The sequence below is a fragment of the Meles meles genome, chromosome 5, assembly GCF_922984935.1.
Source record: "Meles meles chromosome 5, mMelMel3.1 paternal haplotype, whole genome shotgun sequence".
NCBI lineage: Eukaryota > Metazoa > Chordata > Mammalia > Carnivora > Mustelidae > Meles > Meles meles.
The window spans coordinates 103,983,931-104,002,791 of NC_060070.1; the positions used below are offsets into that span (position 1 = coordinate 103,983,931).

The 18,861-nt window shown below is 36.2% G+C and overlaps 1 protein-coding gene across 1 annotated transcript in view; it reads right to left on the minus strand.

Moving 5' to 3' along the window:
* COL21A1 (collagen type XXI alpha 1 chain) overlaps positions 1 to 18,861 on the minus strand; it is a 197,871-nt gene that overhangs the window by 23,812 nt on the left and 155,198 nt on the right. The window contains exons 17-19 of the mRNA XM_046006810.1: positions 16,901 to 16,954; positions 2,343 to 2,387; positions 277 to 330 (exon numbers count right to left, since the gene is read on the minus strand). Coding sequence (XP_045862766.1) covers positions 277 to 330; positions 2,343 to 2,387; positions 16,901 to 16,954 — 153 coding nt within the window. The remainder of the gene's footprint in view (positions 1 to 276; positions 331 to 2,342; positions 2,388 to 16,900; positions 16,955 to 18,861) is intronic.

Sequence of the window (18,861 nt, forward strand, 5' to 3'; positions counted from 1 at the left end):
CAGACTTTTTTATGGTATGTAGTTTTTTAATGAACGGATAGAATATTTGTTTTCTAGTTTATCTACATTAAGAATTCTTGATCTTTATTTGGGTGGGAAGAAATGTAGAATCCTCTAGATAAATGGATATAACTATTTTCATACAAATGGATTTGTGGATTCCCCCAAATCTCACTGTTGAATTCCACCCCCCAAGTTTTATAAACTCCAAAATAAGAACTCCTGGTACATCGAAACTGTATTTCAAAAACCCTGATAATAATGACATAAACATACAGGAATTCCTGGAGCTCCTTTTTTTCCTAGTGGTCCTGGAGGTCCAGTTTCTCCCTAAAAATCAAATACAAATCAAATTTAAAATTTTGAATTATGAATCCATTTCCAGGAATTCCCTACTGAAGCATTATGGGATGAAAATCCACTACCAATCAGCCCAGTCTGCCTTCTCTTTCTCTACTGTAAACCAGAAGCAACATAGGATAGAAAAATCAGGAATAAAACACCTTAAAGATTTGGGCATAGGGTCTGTGAAATCACTAAGTCCTATAGTTTTATGAGAAAATCAGGAGTGATACTATCATTGTTTCAAATGAAGACCTGGAAGTTCACACAGAGTTGGTGAGGTGAGACAACAGTTGGTGGGGGTTGGGGAGGAGTCACATGAAAAATTTTCTTATTTATCATAGATTAAGAAACATGAGAGTAAACATAAATTAAGAAAATACAGGTTATAGAATAATAGCATTTATACTTCAATTTCTTGGATTGTGGCCAAGTAGGTATTCCAAGTGAGTCATTGAATCCTTAACAACAAGAACAAAAACCTGGAAAGAACATCCTCTTGGATAGTATGTTGGTCTTATAAGAAGTTGGAGAGGTCTTCAACGATCCCTCATTTTAATAAAATATACTCTAGGTTGACCCTGTGATTATGAGGATTTGGATCTATGCAGAAACCTTGCCAGAGGTAGAGATGCAGGATCCAAGAAGGCTGGAAGTGTCTAGAGTGCATTGGAAAGTGAATGGTGGACTAGCCATGGGAAGAGGGTGGGAATCCTTAATCCCTATGAAGACCCAGGACTCTTAGAGGGGGCTGACCTGATATCCATGGCTACTAGTAGGAGGCAGCTCTCCATGGCCTGATTAGGCTGCCAGAACTCACACCAATTAACATGAAGCAATGAGCTCATATTTACCAAGAAAGAAAGAGGCCGCAAGCCACAAGACTGAGAGTTAACAGAAATAACAAATTGCAGATATTGGAATTGTTAGAAAGAGAATTTTGAACAATATAGAAGGTCTTTACATATTAAAGAATGGAATCATGAAAGATGATTAGGACTGTAAATGGAACAAGATGCTATCAAGAATAAAAAGATGTAAAAAAAATAAAAAGATGTTATTAAAAAGTTGAACTTTTAGAAATGAAAAGTATGATTGTTTTGTTTTAAATCAATTGCTGGTTTAAAAAGCAGAGCAGACACAGTAAAGGAAGAATAAATACAATAGGAAATATATCTAAAAAATTTAATCAGAATGTTAGAATCAAGAATATGAAAATAAGAAGCTCTTCAGAAACATGGAGGACAAAATGAGAAGGAATAAAATTCATCTAACTATAACTGATTGGAAGAGATGTAATTTGGAAATAATGAGTGATATCTTCCAGAATTAATGGAAATAATTCCATAGAGTCGGGAAGGAAAGTGAATTCTCCTCAGGGTGAATAAAGAGAAACGCACATCTAGATACACAGTAATGAGTTTTAGAACACGAAAGACAAATAAAATACCTTAGAAAAATCCCAAAGAAAGGGACAGACCACTTACAAAAGAACAATAATTAGAATGAGAGCAGATGTTTCATAGTTAATAATGGAACCCTGAGGACAATAGAAGAAAATCCTCAACGTGTTTCAGTGTAATAATCGTCAACCTTGAGCTGTATACCCTACAAAATGATCCCTCAAAACCAAGAGTAAAATATCTAAAATTAGATAAAATCTGAAAACTTGTTACCTAGATATGTGTAATAAGAACTGATAAAGATATAGTTCAGGAAGTAGTAAAATTATCCCAAAAGGATAGTCAAAGGGCATTAGAAAAGTAACCACGTAAAACAGAAAGCACATGTATAAATCCAAATAAATATTATCTGTATAAAACAACAAAACAAAAGCTAATTATAAGGATAAAATAATAACTTCTGAAATTATATCATATTTGAACAATTAACTTTTGCTTCGAAAGTGGAAAGAATGTGTTATATGTGAAGTCATCACCACTTTGCCCTTTTAACAAATAGATCTAGCCCCAAATCTTTCAAGTTTCATTAATACTCACCTTTTGTCCCATTAATCCTTGGTTTCCAGGAAATCCTGGCATTCCCTAAAAAGTAATAAGGTAAAATTTCAATTTTAAAAAGTGTGGACTGTATGATAAGGAAGAATAAGTCCTAATTGGATTTTTTACTTGTAAATAATGCATAATTTCAAACTTCTGTCATCCACTTACAACATAACACTGCTACTGATAATAATCCAATTTGGAAAAGAGAAAATTTATGAGAGTCAATATTATATGAACATCTACTGATAGTTCACGTTTTAAATACAGTCTTCCAAAAAGAAAAAATTACAAAATATTAACCTGGTTCTTCTTTCAAACCAACATAAGTGATAAAATAAGAAGGATACTTCATTTGAATATATTCTGAATATATTCCTTTACTATTTAAAATGAATTATGCAAGAAAACCTGTAAAGTCATAGAGTTCAGATTTAGTACAATTCCAAAGGGTCCCACTGCCTCACAACCATAATTAAAAACTAACAAGATTAACCAATATTCTCCAAACTGAGCCATGAAACACCCAGGAATTTAATTCCTTATATAAAACACAATCATTCTCCTAATGACTCCCTTATTGATAAAACCATGAAGAATATGCAGGTCACAGTTTCAGGACAGAAGGAGAGAGAACTCTTTCACATGGTTCAACCTAGATGTACAAGTTCTCCAGCAAGATTCAGAGAATATTAATGTTCATTGTATAAATTTGAGAATAACAGCACATTCATTAATGGGCAAGCAGTTTTACTGTTGGTCCTTCAATGCATTTGCCAAAATAATCTTTTACCAGCCAAAGCAAACAGTGATGGTACTAATCAATTTTCATTTTATATTAATTCTTCTTGGGTCCTTTCTCGATGGCACTTCAGTTAAAATAAGTAACATTGGAAATAAGCAAATAGACAGATGGCAGAAAGAGGAATTTGAAAGATAAGGAAATAGGGCCCCGTGAGTATTTCTTTGAAAGCCCTCTGCACTATCATGACACTCAAAGAACAGCAGCACTCCTGAGTAAATCAAGGCAGGTGGTAGAGAGGCCACTGACAATGAGATCAAGTTATCTTCTATTACCGGGAGAGTAGGCCATTATTTTGATTTTCACATCTTGACTTTATTAACACAATACTGGTCAATGTGTTAGCCACAATTATAATGCAAGACACATGCATATAGTTCTGGTTTTAAAATCTGAACTTGAATCATAAATTGGATTTCATGTTGATTTTATTTGGCTCCATTCGTTTTGCCATGGCACTACACCCTTTGCAGAGAACAAAAGTTGTGCATGAGCAATGACTATCAATGGAGGGATTGTAGTCTAGTTGAAAACACAAGCTTTCATAAACATATGAATTAGAAAATAATAAAAAAACATGTAAATTTGAAAGTAACATTATAAAACATAGCATAGTATTCTCTAAAACATAAAGGAAAATTAAAATAACTGAGTTCTACATAGAAAGAACACAGAATGAATTGTATGCTTCCAGGGCAGAAAATGCATATTCTCAATGCAATCAATTAAGATCAATAATGTTCCAAATAAAGCCCTCCATTTCATAGACCATAACTTGGCATGAAACCATCTGTAGTCAGCTCCCATTCAAACACACATATACACAAAATCACTAAAGGTTTACATTAAGTCCAGAATTTAAATTTCTTGCTACATTCTTTTATTGCTTAGAGTTTCATCACGATTCAAGTCTCTACGCCCTCACACAATCTGTGACATTAGTACAAACCAGTTAACAGACATCCTGCCTCTACTTCTGTTTCTGAAGCCAATTCCAGTGTCAGCGATGTCTTCACTGTGGGGGCAAATGGAGTTATGCCCAGGCACCCTGACGTCCACCTCCCAGGAGCCCTTGAGAGCCCCCACAGTTCACTCCCTGGATCTGATCTGATGTCCTATTGTTTGAATAATTATAATACTGAGCTTGGTCTATATTAGGACATAGCCCTAATCTTATGTTATTTCAGCATATCAGATATTGAGAGTATTTGGGGGGAAATTTCAGATTTGAAAAAAAAAAAGATTCCTTGTCTTATCATCTTAACATGTTAGTAAAACATGAAAATGTATTTCAGAGATAAGAAGTCATACATTCTATGTCTAACTATGCCAAGAACTATTGTTTATTTTATAAATATCAACCACAAATATATAAAACTACATTATATTAAAAAAGAAGATGTAAAACTGATTTATAAAAGTAATTCTTAGCAAAACTAACATGATACCACGGGTATGCATGGAATAAAAGACCGTTGAGAAAGAAATTAACCAGAACTGAAGTCAGTCAGAGCTATATTTGTTAATAAAATTCTCCTAGATTTTATTTTTCTGGGCTCCCATTTATTGAAATTCACTAAAGTTTGCCAATTTTACACTAGCAGAAGTATTATTCAAAACCATTTGAAATTTACCAGTTTGTCGATCCAAAGTATTTAGTGACAATTACTTCATACAGCAAATGTTTTCCAAGCAAACTATTTTATATTTCACTTTTGGCCTGTGTAGTTTTGGATTCAGTCAACTGTGAGAATGTATAAATAAAGAAAGAAAAAAGCATTTTATTTGGTAAGAGTAAAGGGGTATATTTCCCCCACTTCTGTGATTTCAGTTTGGGTTTGAGAAAGAGCAGAAAGTCAACTGGAAAATCCTGCATAATGTTGTGGTGAAAAAATGCTGACATAAAAAATGTTCCAGAATTTTCTCTGTAACCATTAAACCATTGATGTGTAACAAAAAGTCATTAAGAATAGAAATACATAATTCGGTATAAGGGGTTTGGCCTCTATTTCCTAAAGTCCACTTTGCAATGAAGGAAATGTGCCCATGATACATTACTTAGAATACACAAAAAATATCACTTGATACTTTCTCATGTCCAAAGAATTCAGTTACCTTATCCCTGAAATCAGAGCATCTTGGAGCCAATCTGCCTGTAAGTAATGCACTATTTTCAATGTACTAAAAACTAATCTAACCTATTAATGGTATTTTTATATCAAAATGTTTAACCTTCCACACAGTGGTATAGATATTTAATATACAGTTATCAAAATATCAGAAGAATGTTATGTTTTCTATTGTATCAAGAAGTGATTTGTTTGCTCCTAAAGATTCATGAAGAAAAAGCACCTATACATTGGAAGTACTGTTCTTATTAGCTACAAAAATTACAACTGTTATTACAATGATTATTAATAAAAGCACAATGGAAGCAATTACAGGTTTAGATAGTGAAGTCAGCCATCTCATTATCCAGGGGCTGATGGACTCCCGGCCTGTTATTTAAACTGTGGAATCTCAGTATCTCCATTTTATACGGGGCAAAATAATAAAATCTACCTAAGAGAGTTGGTACATTATATCAATTAACTCTCACAAGTGCTTAGCTCAGTGCTGGCACTTTAATGAACAAATTTGCATGACTGTCTTTTCACAGCTCCTCCCTGACCTTTGAAAGTTGTGAAATAGATGAAGTCAATTTCCCCACCCCCCCATCTAAAATTTGTCCTCCTCCTCTGTTTTAAGGATTTTTTTTTTTTTTTTTTTTTGGTGGCTGGGGGTGGGGGGTGGGGGTGGGGTCTTTCTACCTTGCATTTCTCTACCCTTGTTTCCAAGACATCCCCTTGCACCCAAGAGGACTCCAGCAATCTAAGGCTTCCCACTAGGCAGCATCATATTGGCAGTGCCCTCATCCACTACCTTTGTTTGTTCTTATTTGGCTAACTTTGACTACAATGATTTTTGCTTTTTAAACATTCACATGTATTCCATCACAATTCTTACAGGAAAATATAACCAAAAGTTTCAAATGTACTTTCAGTTGAACCCCACGATGTTTTTCAATCCTTTTTTAAAATTCCACACTAACTGACAGATCATTATGAATGATGTATAAAGATTATGCTGTGGTAAGAGAACGCTAAAGAGAAGTAACTCACAACCACAGCTGCCAAACCTAAAACAAACCAATATATAAGTACTTGGAATAAACCCATAATAAGGAAATCACCAGCTTTACTATTCCCTTTAATACTTTAACACAGTTTTACTACTCCCTTTAATCTTTAAGGGGGGGGGAATCTTTAAGGGGGGAAAAAAAGTAATCTGAGTAACACTGGATGAATTTCTTCTTCCCTAGCCTACAGATCAGGACCCACATGGGACTGGACCCAAAGTACACAAAGGTAAGTAATTTCAATAGAAAATACTTTGGTAAATATTTCTGGGCTACTTATGTTTATACACAATAGAAAATGTCACCAGTTTGACATAATAAGTTACAGAGAGAGACCAGGGATGGCATCAAAAGGAAAAGCTACCTGCAAGCCCTTATAAAGTTGCTTCAAGTTACTGGCATTTCTCTTCACCATCTAAAAGCATTTCAACATTTTTTTTTAAGATTTTTTATTTATTTATCAGAGACAGATCACAAGTAGGCAGAGAGAGTGAGAGGGAAGCAGGCTCCCTTCAGAGCAGAGAGCCTGACGTGGAACTCGATCCCAGGACCCTGAGATCATGACCTGAGCCGAAGACAGCGGCTTAAACCGCTGAGCCACCCAGGTGCCCCTCAACATTTTTTAAAGGCCAAAAATATACTCTAAACAATTTTACTGTTGTCAAAGTATCTTTTTCAGGACAAAACAAAAAAAGACAAATGTTTATCAAATTAAAATAACATACCTGAAAACCCAAAAGAGGAGGGGAGGACAAGATTTCAACCACGGATGGTCTCCGCACTACCACATCATGGGAAAGTCATGGACTCACCGTGAACCCAGGAACCCAGAAAATAACCTGTCCCTCTACATTAACAAGTGACATCATGCACGAGAAATATATTAGGGAGTTAAAGTAATCTTTTTAAAATTTTTTTGAAAGATTTTATATGTTTATTTAAGGAGAGAGACACGGCTAGGGAGGGAACACAAGCAGGGGGCGTAGGAGAAAGAGAAGCAGGCTTCCCGTGGAGCAGAGAGCTTGATGGCGGGCTCTATCCCAGGATCCTGGGATTGTGATCTAAACCTAAGGCAGATGCTTAACAACTGAGTTGTTAATCAGAGTTGAGAAACACTGTTCTATATATAGTAAACCAACCAACCAAGCAACTAACTCTTGAACATTATTTGCATTGGGGTGTTAAGCTAGAAAATCATCAACAAGTTTTTATGATTATCTACCAATTAAATTTTCATATAATCCATTTTAAGTCTCTTTACTCAAAAACAACTATAGATCACTTCCCCATCAATTTTTAACCCTTCACCAAAAGTCTTAATACTCAGCTTCTCATGATTAACTTCACTTTGATCGCATTTAAGAATTTCGACCTACCATAGGTTTTTTATATAAACCTCTGTACAATATGTTTATTGAGTAAATGTTCTATTTCTTCGTTCTGCAGAGAAACTATTCTATCTAAAACTACCTGGTACAATATTGTATGTTCTAGGATTGCTTGGCAAATATAAGCACCTGACTCCACATCTCAGTAAGAATCTGCAACAATCCTAAAGCTCTCTCATGGTAGTTTCTCCTTTTGTCTCATTAGTAATTCTATTCTTAAAATACATTGTTCATAAATCTTCATACTTCACCTAAATCCATCAAGTAAGTGCACTCTTATTATGCAGACATCATAAAATTCCTTTGTCCTTATTTTAGTATTAGTTCATCAAATCACTATACTTCACTTACAAGAAAAAGATCTTCACTGAAAATACCTAGGCCCTATGTTCTAATAAATAATTAAAAGAAAGTTATATGCCAATCTCACTTGATCATTTCCAGTAGATTACATTCATTGTGAACCATTAGAGTCATACAAGACTTCTAGAACATTCTCAATACTAGTCTACTCATGATTAATAAACTCTTTTGTTAAAAACATACTTTTTTCCCCATGACCTCAGAAGTGTGAATCTATGCCGAAAGAGTTTCAAAGCCACAATCTTTTAAAGAAACCAAAATTAAAACAGAAAAGCAGCTATGACTTAAAGTATATGTTTCAAATAACAGTTCAGTATTCAAAATTACAAAAATCATTTTTATAAACCATCTGACACTATTGACAATTACCTATTAGGTATTTACCTGATTATGAAAAATAAAAATGCATATTGGTGTAAACAAATATTTTCAAGTGCTCTTTCTCAGATATTACCCATCTGTATTTTAACACACCCTAACATACGGAGAACATAACTGATTTTCTGATGTTCTCAGAGGCATAAAACATCTGTCTAGTGTTCAATGTGGTAACCACACTCAAGCAGCTTGGAAATGTTTTTTAAAGACAACAAAAAAAAGAGCTCATCAGAATGAAATAATCTCGTTACCAAAGTGTGCACTCCAGATCACATAAAAATATATTAGTTTCCACACTTATGAAAATAGAATGAATGAAAAACATTCTCATTTCATCTGCTAAAATAGCATTTTTATGGATCATGAACCCAGTATTAAATAAATATGCCTTGTCTTGAATAACACTGTTAATTCCGTATTTTCACGCTCTGAAAATGGAGAATGTATTTGGACTAATTCAAAATGATCATATGATACCTTACAACAAAGATAAAAAGTACACAAAACAACCCCAGCCTCTGTATGACTAAAGAACATAATTTGAGGGTCAAAGTCTTGAAATCTTTGAAATCTAAATATCCTGTATAGATGGTGATGCAAGTTTCCTCTCACCCCTTCTCTTCAAAACTGAGGTGGATGTAATCAATCCATATGTCAGTGAGAATACTGAGCCTCTATACGCAACACGAGATTCTCTTTACCCACAGGTAGTGCTACCCATTCTGAGAACTAATCATGCAGCATTTCATAGTTCAATTACATTCATTGCTCTTGTCATTTCAGAGTTCAATAAAGCCTTTTTTGAATTATAAGGAATGAATAAATGAGAAAAATGGAAATAAGTACATTTTGATGCTTATCAATAACTTTACAATGAACATATTTAAGAGATTTCTTCAGAACAATAAGAAAAATGATCAGTACCATAGACACAGAGTCTCCAAATTTAAAATCTACAATGTGATAAAGGTGTTTGATGGTGGTCTTGTTTACTATGCCAGTGAAATCATTTGTAAGGAAAGAATTAAACAGATGCTTTGTTAAATCTGGTGGGATTTTATTAACTAACTTATACAGATAATGGGCCAACATTTGCTTTTCATGTGTAAAGAAAAAGATACAATAGTTTCATAGTCATTATAAAGCCAAAAGCCCTATTTGGGGAAACCAAAGTGTTGCACATATTGCTTACAAATTCAGTCACTCCTGCAGACAAATCAGATGTGTATATGATTTAATTTAGATAAAACCTATTTCAAAATGTATTCTAAGGATTACTCTCAATCAGGTTTTAAAACATAACCCTGGAATTTAAATAATAAATACAAGTGTTTCAGACATTCTAAGTTGTTTGATGTGAGTTGCTTTCACACTGAGAAATGCCATGGGAAATTCTTAGGAGACATCAGGTTAAGGTTGTTTCACTCAACACATACCAAGGATGTGCCACTCTTCTGCCTAAAAGAGGAGTGGGGAAAAAAATGTTACAAACTGTACAGAAGACCTGTACAAAAATCTTGCCGTTCAGTTGCAAATCAAATAGGAAAATTAATGGAATTCAGATTTTTTTCCCCTTTTAACATTTATTCTTGATATAAATAAAAAATATAATCAAGTAGGCAAATAAAGATCTCACCACATTATGAAGATAATGAAGTGAATTATACTTCATGGGAAACCACCATAGCCTTTGAACATGAAATTTTCCCGAGAATTTTATGGATGTCTTTGGCTTTATAAGCATAAAAATGACATGTCAAACAATCAGCCCAGAGAGAAGTTGAAACAAAAGACCTACTTGTCTCTTAAGAACATGATGACTTGGACCAGTTCACCAGCTAACATGACACCACAGACACAAGCACGACATGTGGTTTAGCAAGAATTCGAAAGACATGAGGAAAGGAAACTAAAACCTCTATGAGCCAATGTCCTCAAATATAGTACAGTGACCCCCACATCTTCACCCCTACAAAAATGATACAACAGACATTTTCTCTTATTTAAGAAACAGACGCTCACCTCCGTAGGTCCAGGAAATATATCATCCTTTCTCTCATCCTCATGGAGCTCCAGGAATCTTGGCTCCAGTAGTGGAATCCAGGCACTGACTACCCATTTTTGCCCTGAGCCACCTGGAGCTGGTCAATAAGGAGAGAACTAGCAAGCAAATGACTCAGACTGAGCAAAAGTGTAACACTAGATACAGCAGGTCATCAGGATTGAGCACCAGGACAAGAACAGCTTGACAAAGAAGCAGTGGAAACATGGATACTGCGGATAGTTTGGCCAGCAACAACTGGTTATGGCAAAGTAGCGGGTCAACATAATTTGATCTACAAACTCATTGGGTCAAATATGAATGTTCCAGTTTTCGTTTTAAAACTGCTGGTGAATTCTGCTGTGCGGCTGCCCTGTCACCCCACCTGCCTCAGCTGCCCAAGATAAAAGCAAAGTTATTGGTGAGAAGTTCAGAAAACACACTTCCAACAACTGAAGATTCCTTGAAGCAATCAGATTGTTCTTTATTCCTTGGTACAAAACCGAAAATGTAGTCTGACAAGCTTAAGATATTTAAAAAAAAAAAACACTGTAAAACACTCCAAATCCACCCCTTTGTTTGTTTGTTTTATAATGGATTACAAAACAATGGGGAGAATTTTAGGGGAGAAAATAAAGTACTGATAAGCAAAAATGGAACATAACAGATATCAAAAACCACCCTGGAGAAAAAATAAGCAAAGTGATCCAAAACAGGATTAAACCATATGTTTACCATGTAGATTATTTATTATACATACACATTTATAAAGTATCTCATTTTAAACTATGCTTAGGTATGTATACATTTTATACAGTTTATATACATAATTAGTATCAGACATTAAATCTGTTCCAACTTTGCAAGACAATAAAGACTACAGAGAAGACATATGGGCTAAGAGTTACTAAATGGAATGATGCGAAAATGCAGAAAAATAAGAAGTGGATGAAGTAAGTTTTTAAAAACACAGGAGAGGGGCACCTGGGTGGCTCAGTGGGTTAAAACCTCTGCCTTCGGCTCAGGTCATGATCCCAGGGTTCTGGGATCAAGCCCCGCATCGGGCTCTCTGCTCCGCGGGGAGCCTGCTTTCTCCTCTCTCTCTGCCTGCCTCTCTGCCTAGTTGTGATTTCTCTCTGTCAAATAAATAAAATATTAAAAAAAAATAAATAAAAAAAAAATAAAAACACAGGAGAGGTTAACAAAATTTATGAATTAGAAAACAGGGATGGCTGAAGAGCCTTGCTTTTAACCAAATTGTCATTTAAACGTGCTGACTTGCTTTAATCCCAAATGTTTTTAATCAATACAGGTGCTGCCTAGTGTTGGTGAGGTTATCAGTATGTGCTTCCATGGCCCTTTTACATGCTAAATAAAATTTTTTTCCAAGGCCTTTTTACATGGCCTTTTTACATTGTTAAATAAAATATCACTAGATTAAAGCCTCAGTGTACTAGTTTCCTGTGACGGCTGTAAAGAAAAAAAAATCACCACAAACCTGGTTGTTTAAAACAATGTCATTTTATTTTCTCAGGGTTCTGGAGGCTAGAAGTCTGAAGTCTGGGTCTTGATAGCACTGCACTCCCCGCAGAAGCTCTAGGGGAGAATCCATTCCCTGTCTCCCATCTCGGAGCTGCCAGCATTCCTTGACTTGGGGCCGTGTTGCTCCAATATCAGACACCATGTTCTCAGGGATGCTTCTGAGAAACTTCAGTTCGGCTCTTAGGGCCTTTCAACTGGGATCAGCGCCCTCTCCTCAGATAACCCAGAATAATTTCTTCATCACAATATCGTAATCACATCTGCAAAGACCCTTTATCATATGAGATAACATTTACAGGTTGCAGGCATTAGGGTCTGATGATCTGGTATGGGGGAGGTGGTATTTTTCAACCTACTACCCACAGTATTCGCAAAATTCTAAAATGTCCTTGAATCTGACCCACTATTTATTAGAATTTCATTAGTCGTGTCTATCCTTTGCTCATTACCCAAAGCATAGGCCACCTACTTAAATGCCTCTGTTATTATCTAGATAGGTTCCATTTGAAAATACCTTAGGATCACCTCCCCAGGCCAAACTAATGCTTCTTGCTCTCTTTCCTGTTTATTGCCTGGTCTTCTGTGTCATCGTCCATGCAGTAGGACTTCGAAAATCAAACTTTTTCATCCTAAGTGCCACATCCAAACAATCCTCAAGCTTTGCTGGTCCTGCTTCAGTTCATTTCCGATCAGTCGCACTCGCCCTGCCCCCTCTCCCATCGGTCCTGTCCTGGTTGTAACTGCAGTGGACAGAGCTCAGCTAGAAGGCTGCCAGGCTCTGTCCTCTACCTTGGCTCACCTTTATCCATTCTCTATTCTGCTGTCAGAGTGATCTTTCTCCAACTTTCTGAATCTGATCAACTCACTCATCTACTTGCAACCTTTGAAAAGGTCCCACTATTCTTGGATTTAAGTTCGAGCGGCACAGACCGGCTGCTATCTACACCCACAACTTCATCGCATATTTCTACCTCATTCCTTCCGTGTCTCTTAAGCAGCCTGAACTCAAAATATCATGATTTTGTTTTTACTTCTACATTTGGGAACATACTCCAGGTTTCTGCCTTGACAGGCCAGACAACTAGCCAACTCCGATTTATCTACCAGAATCTGGCCAAGAGAGTACCTTGTTTAGGAAAGTATCTCTATACACTTTAAACAAGTGAACCATACAGTGTACTGTAGCTCAATAAGGCTATTACTGAAAAGAAAAGAAGAATGAATCGGGCTCAGTGATGGTCCTGAGTGCATTTAGTGTTATACACATCTTCTCCAAGACCCCCTGTGCCTACCTAACATTTCTACTATGCTGTCATCTCCTGGCTCGTGTGACTGCTTGAGGGTACGGCCGTGACAAATTAATCTCCACATTCTCCTGGAGTGGGATCATGTCTGGCAGAATGTGGACACTCTGTAAATGTTTGCTGAGTTAGTGACAAGATTATATAATCCTTCAACAGAGCATTTCAGGCTTGAAACCAATCATTGTAAGTCCAGCACATGTTAGAAAGGAGTTTACAGTCACCTGGATGGAACTTAGTGATATATAATTTGCCACTTCGAAAATAAATCACCTTTGGGGCTAAATTCCTACTAGGAATGACCAATACTAAAATTCGAAGTGTAGCCATTAGAACATAATCATACTTTAGACAATATAATCCTTTCTCAAAGAAATACAGTCTTTGTCTTCAATTTGCGTTCCAGGCATTAGTGTTCATATTTACCAATCTGCTTACAGGGATGAGTCATCAACCAGCTGCTATAAGCTGTGTTTAATTAGCTTTAAAGCATTTTTCTAAGAGCGTCTGTCCTTCCAACTTAAGCTCCATTAATTTTCTTGGATGCCACATTATGGAACAAACAAAGTGAACATGTCCTTTTTAGTGGGGCCAAATCATTCATTCTAAATACTTACACGCAGTATCCACATGTAATGGAAGAGTATTCATTTCTTTGCATCACCAAATACAAAAACTTTCATTTTTTTTCCTGTTTCCAAAGCTTTATCTACACATGGTAAAGACCAATCCTCACAGGATGTTACTTTTAATAACCAAGTTTTCATTCATGGCCAAAAGAAGGAAATAATTCACAATTCCATTCTTGACTATAAAAGAATACAGACCATAAGAATTCTATCCGGATAATGTGGGCCAATTTTAGATGCTCAATCTATTAACTGCTTTTCTAAGAGAGTATGTCTTCTGACATAGGAAACTTGGCCTCCTCTCCAACGGCTGGCAGGAAAGAGAGACAGAGGGACAGAAAGGGCAAGGGACCATTCTTGCCTTCCTTGATCTGGTGGGATGGAGTAGGAAAGAGTCTGAAGAGTTTCTCTTGGTAACTCCCAGTTTTCTACCTGACTGGTTTAGAAGAGATTATATTCTAAATACCCACACTATCCCACTACAATTTGGTGCCCCAGAACCTTGCTTGCCTTTTTTAGAACTCTGTGATTTAGCTTTTGCTTCTTTATCCTTTCCCTGTCTCTCTCCACTGTGAGGGAATAAGCCTCCACATCCTGTCCCTCTCACTAAACTCAATGCCTTATGCATTCTGGGAATGTGGTGAATGTTGGCAGGGAGCAGAGAGAGTAAAGTCTGAAATCAGGAGGTCCTGAGATGGAAATTTATACTAGTGAGAAAGTTCTAGACAGAGATCAATCTTGAGTAAAGTGGGGGTAGGCAGGGTAGAAGAAAACACAAATCAGCCTCTGCTTCTGGCTGCCTTGAGGAACAGCAGCCTTAGGAGAGGAACACGGCCCCTCGAGCACTCCTAATTCCCTACTTATTCTATTTGGTTTCATTAACAGGATTGCAATAGTATTATTTTTCAAGTAAATATATGCTGCTCCTGTCACATTATGGTTCATGTAGACTTGCTGGTCAGTTGGCCTTTTCTAACATTGTTTCTGTGGGAAAAGGAGTCACAAATTCCAAATAACTGACTCACCAAGACTTAGAATATAACCAACTCAAATTATAACCTGGTTTTCATTTCAGCTGTCCCCTATTTCCCTCTTCTCTTTTCATGTTTCTTGTTCTCTCAGCTGTCTTCTCTCCCCTGCCCGCCCCCCACGCTCAGGTACCTGCATGCCCATGTGCTTATGTGCACACACATTATAGTCTCTCAAAATAAGAACATAAACAAACACACCCGGTCTCATATCCAGTTACCAGGTCTCAGAATTCTTCCTTAATCATAAAAATTATGAGTCAGATATATGGAGCTCACACTCCAGTCCAATTCACATGCTCGTTGAGGCCTTATCAAATAGCCAGCTGGTTAGTGTCCTGATTCCAGTCTCTTCTCCTTTCAGTCTATCCTGAATATACCAGTAGCTCATAACCGCCTCTAAAGCACTCTTTTGCATCATGTTAGCTCTTTTTCTTCCCACATCGCTTCCATGCCAAGTGAAGAGAGTTTCCTCCCCGAATTCAGTCGAGGATTGCTGTGTCACAATCCTATCCCTCCTTCCCAACTTCACTTCCTATCACTGCTGCCCCAGGACTGCATGTAGATCATTTCATTATTTCTTAAGCACACACTTAACCATCCTACCTGTGTGTCTTCACTCATGTTCCTTCTCCCTCTGGTCTTCCCTTCTTTCTCCATCATCCCTTTATGATCAAATCAAGCCCCAGATCCTTGGTAAAAATTTCTCAATCACCCCACGATACAAGGTTCCCTTTCTATATTCTTTCTGTGTTTAGGAGAACTCCATGCATTTGTGCAACGTTTTCATAGCTTTTTTCCCATATGTTTCCTAAGACAGCCTCACAACAACACAGCGAAGTGGGTACTGTTAAGTATGTACACTTCACAGATAAGGAGAAAGGTTTTCAGAGATGCGAACTGATTTACCGCAGTTTGCAGAGCTGAAATGTGGCAGAAAATTACCTTTAAACCCTGGCCTCCTGATTTCATGTTAAATCCCCCATTTGGCACTTACTATAAACTGCCTTGGGTTGGTAATTATTTGCGTCATTTTTGTGCGGTCTTCCAAACTAGATTATAAGCTCCAAGAAGGCAATAGCTATGTAGAGAACTTGTCCCAGTGCATTATAAAACACAAGATGACAACTCAATAAATATTTGATTGAATGATTCTATGAGTAGGTCAATCCACTCATTCACCCCACGTAAGAAGCTTCTGTGATTCTGCTCTCTTTTGTCCAATATTTGGATTCTGAGTGCTCATCTGAATGCTCTATGAAAAAATGCAATATATCTTGGCTATTTTCAAACTTCTTAACCTACTCATCCCCAAAACAAGCTGCAAATTCCCCTAAATTTAAATTCCCTATAAGTTCCTTTGATGAATAAAATGAGACCAGCAGGTATTTCTATCTTGGCAATGTTGGCCACGAGTTGTAGGAATAAAAGGTGGGGAAAACGGTAAGTGAAGTTGAGTCATCTGGCACACTCACTGAAAACATAGATCCAGGATTCAGATCCAGCACTTTCTCAATCATGTTTCCTTACCCCAAGTTATAATGAACACATGACCCCAGGGAGCATATCACAGAACCAGCCAGTGGCCAAGTGATGCTGGCTGAAGGTTCAGCAACAGACTAAGCTGTTTGTATTCGCCATTTGTTTGTGCGGGCACGAGTACTCATGATTGTAATTCATACTGCATGTGACTTATCTGCTAGTGACATTCTCCCTGTTTTGTAAAAAAGGATTAAATATATCAATATCTTATAATGTTCCGCAAAGAGCTGCTATAGCATGTGAGTCTGGAAGTCACTGAACAACAGGGTACCTGACGGTGTATTTAAAAAAAAAAAAAAAATAGAGGATTTTAGGAGAGGAAAAGAACTTCAGTATTTAGAGCTGAATTCAGAAGGTACTCACAGGCTCTCCCCGGGATCCATCCTGCCCTGGAGCACCTGGAGGTCCTGCTTCTCCCTTTTGATGATAAAAAAAAAAAAAAAAAGGAAAATTACATTTTCAGGCATGTTTATAAAATAGTGATATGTAACACTGAGTATTAAAGTACCTTAGATACAAACATAAACATTACTTCTAGATTATTATTAATAATGTTATATTAATAATGTAATAATTATTATTAAAAATAATGTAATAATTATTATTATTAATAATGTTATATGGCCACAGAGAGTAACCATACTTATGAGTTCAGCATAACATATAGAATTGTTGAATCACTATGTTGTATGCCTGAGATTTTCTACAGCATTCTAACAAAAAAATGTAACACTCTATATCAACCATATTTCAATAAAAAGTAAATATTCAAAATTTTGTTTGCTATTTTATCATTTACTTAATATCTAAGAAAAATTCTAATAAGTGTACAGGATTTTTTAGGTATAATTATGGATTCTATTAACAAGTTAGGTAAAAGGCCTAAATAAAAGGAGATATATATCCTATTTATGGGCAGAAAAACTCATTCATAGTTATGAAGCTATAAAGTCTTCATAGCATAAAGATGTTAGATGTCTCTAAATTAATCAAAATTTAATGCAATTTCAAAAGAAATCCCAAGAAAATATTTGTTGTAATGTGGCAAAATTATTATAGGATTTAAGTAGAAGAACAAATTACCAAATGGCCAAGACAATTTAGGAGAAGACCAAAAGGGGAGAAATGAATTTGTTCCTGAACACACATCCAGCTATGGGAGTTAAGAGTATATACTACCAACCCAGGGAGAGATTAAAAGATCACTGGAACAGAAAAGGGAGTCCAAAACTGCCTTCAATAAGTTCAATATCTGGAAAGGAATGAAAACTGCAACAAATGGTACTTGGACTATTAAATATCCTTTAAAAAATTAAAACTGAATAATCACACACATGCACACACAGAGGAAATAATACCAAGGTATGAAAAGTAGAATTTTAAATACTTTTGAAGGAAACAGAAGAAATTATATTTATGAGTTGGGGGCAGAGAAGAATTTTTAAAGTAAAATGTAATAAAACAAACAATAAATTTTGATTATCTGACTACACTAAAAACATAATGGCTTATCAAAAGATATTTCAAAAGTCTAAAGACAGACTACAGAGTGGAATAATAAACTTGCATGTAATAACAAAGGGTTGGCAAATTAGTACCTAGAATGTGAAAGCCTTCTAATACTCAATAAGAAATTAAAAAAAAACAGATTATATAAAATACATATGAAATTTAAAAATTCCTTCTATATTACTGATTTTAACCCTTTCTGACATCAATAACTTATTATGAAACTCATGAAGTGATTATATAAATATTTAATCTATTATGGCAGCAGATAATTGAGTTAATTTATAAAATAACTCTGATACTGTACACTCTTGAGAGTAGGACATTACATTTATTGCCAAGGTAAATGTAACCAAGGTTTATATCAATCCTTTCATATTTATTTTTATTTAACTTTTTACTCTAAAGTTGATCATTCTGTTGGAATGGAGCCACTGGATTGGATCATTCTTCTGGATCTATTTGAACTGATCATTCTAATTTGACCTTGCCCCCCAACAGTTACGTTTTAAAACCAAAGTAAAGCTTTCATTAAAAATGGAGTTACTTGGGGTGCCTGGGTGGCTCAGTGGGTTAAGCCGCTGCCTTCGGCTCGGGTCGTGATCTCAGGGTCCTGGGATCGAGCCCCGCATCGGGCTCTCTGCTCTGCGGGGAGCCTGCTTCCTCCTCTCTCTCTGCCTGCCTCTCTGCCTACTTGTGATCTCTCTCTCTGTCAAATAAATAAATAAAATCTTTAAAAAAAAAAAATGGAGTTACTTGGGGCACCTGGGTGGCTCAGTGGGTTAAAGCCTCTGCCTTCAGCTCAGGTCATGATC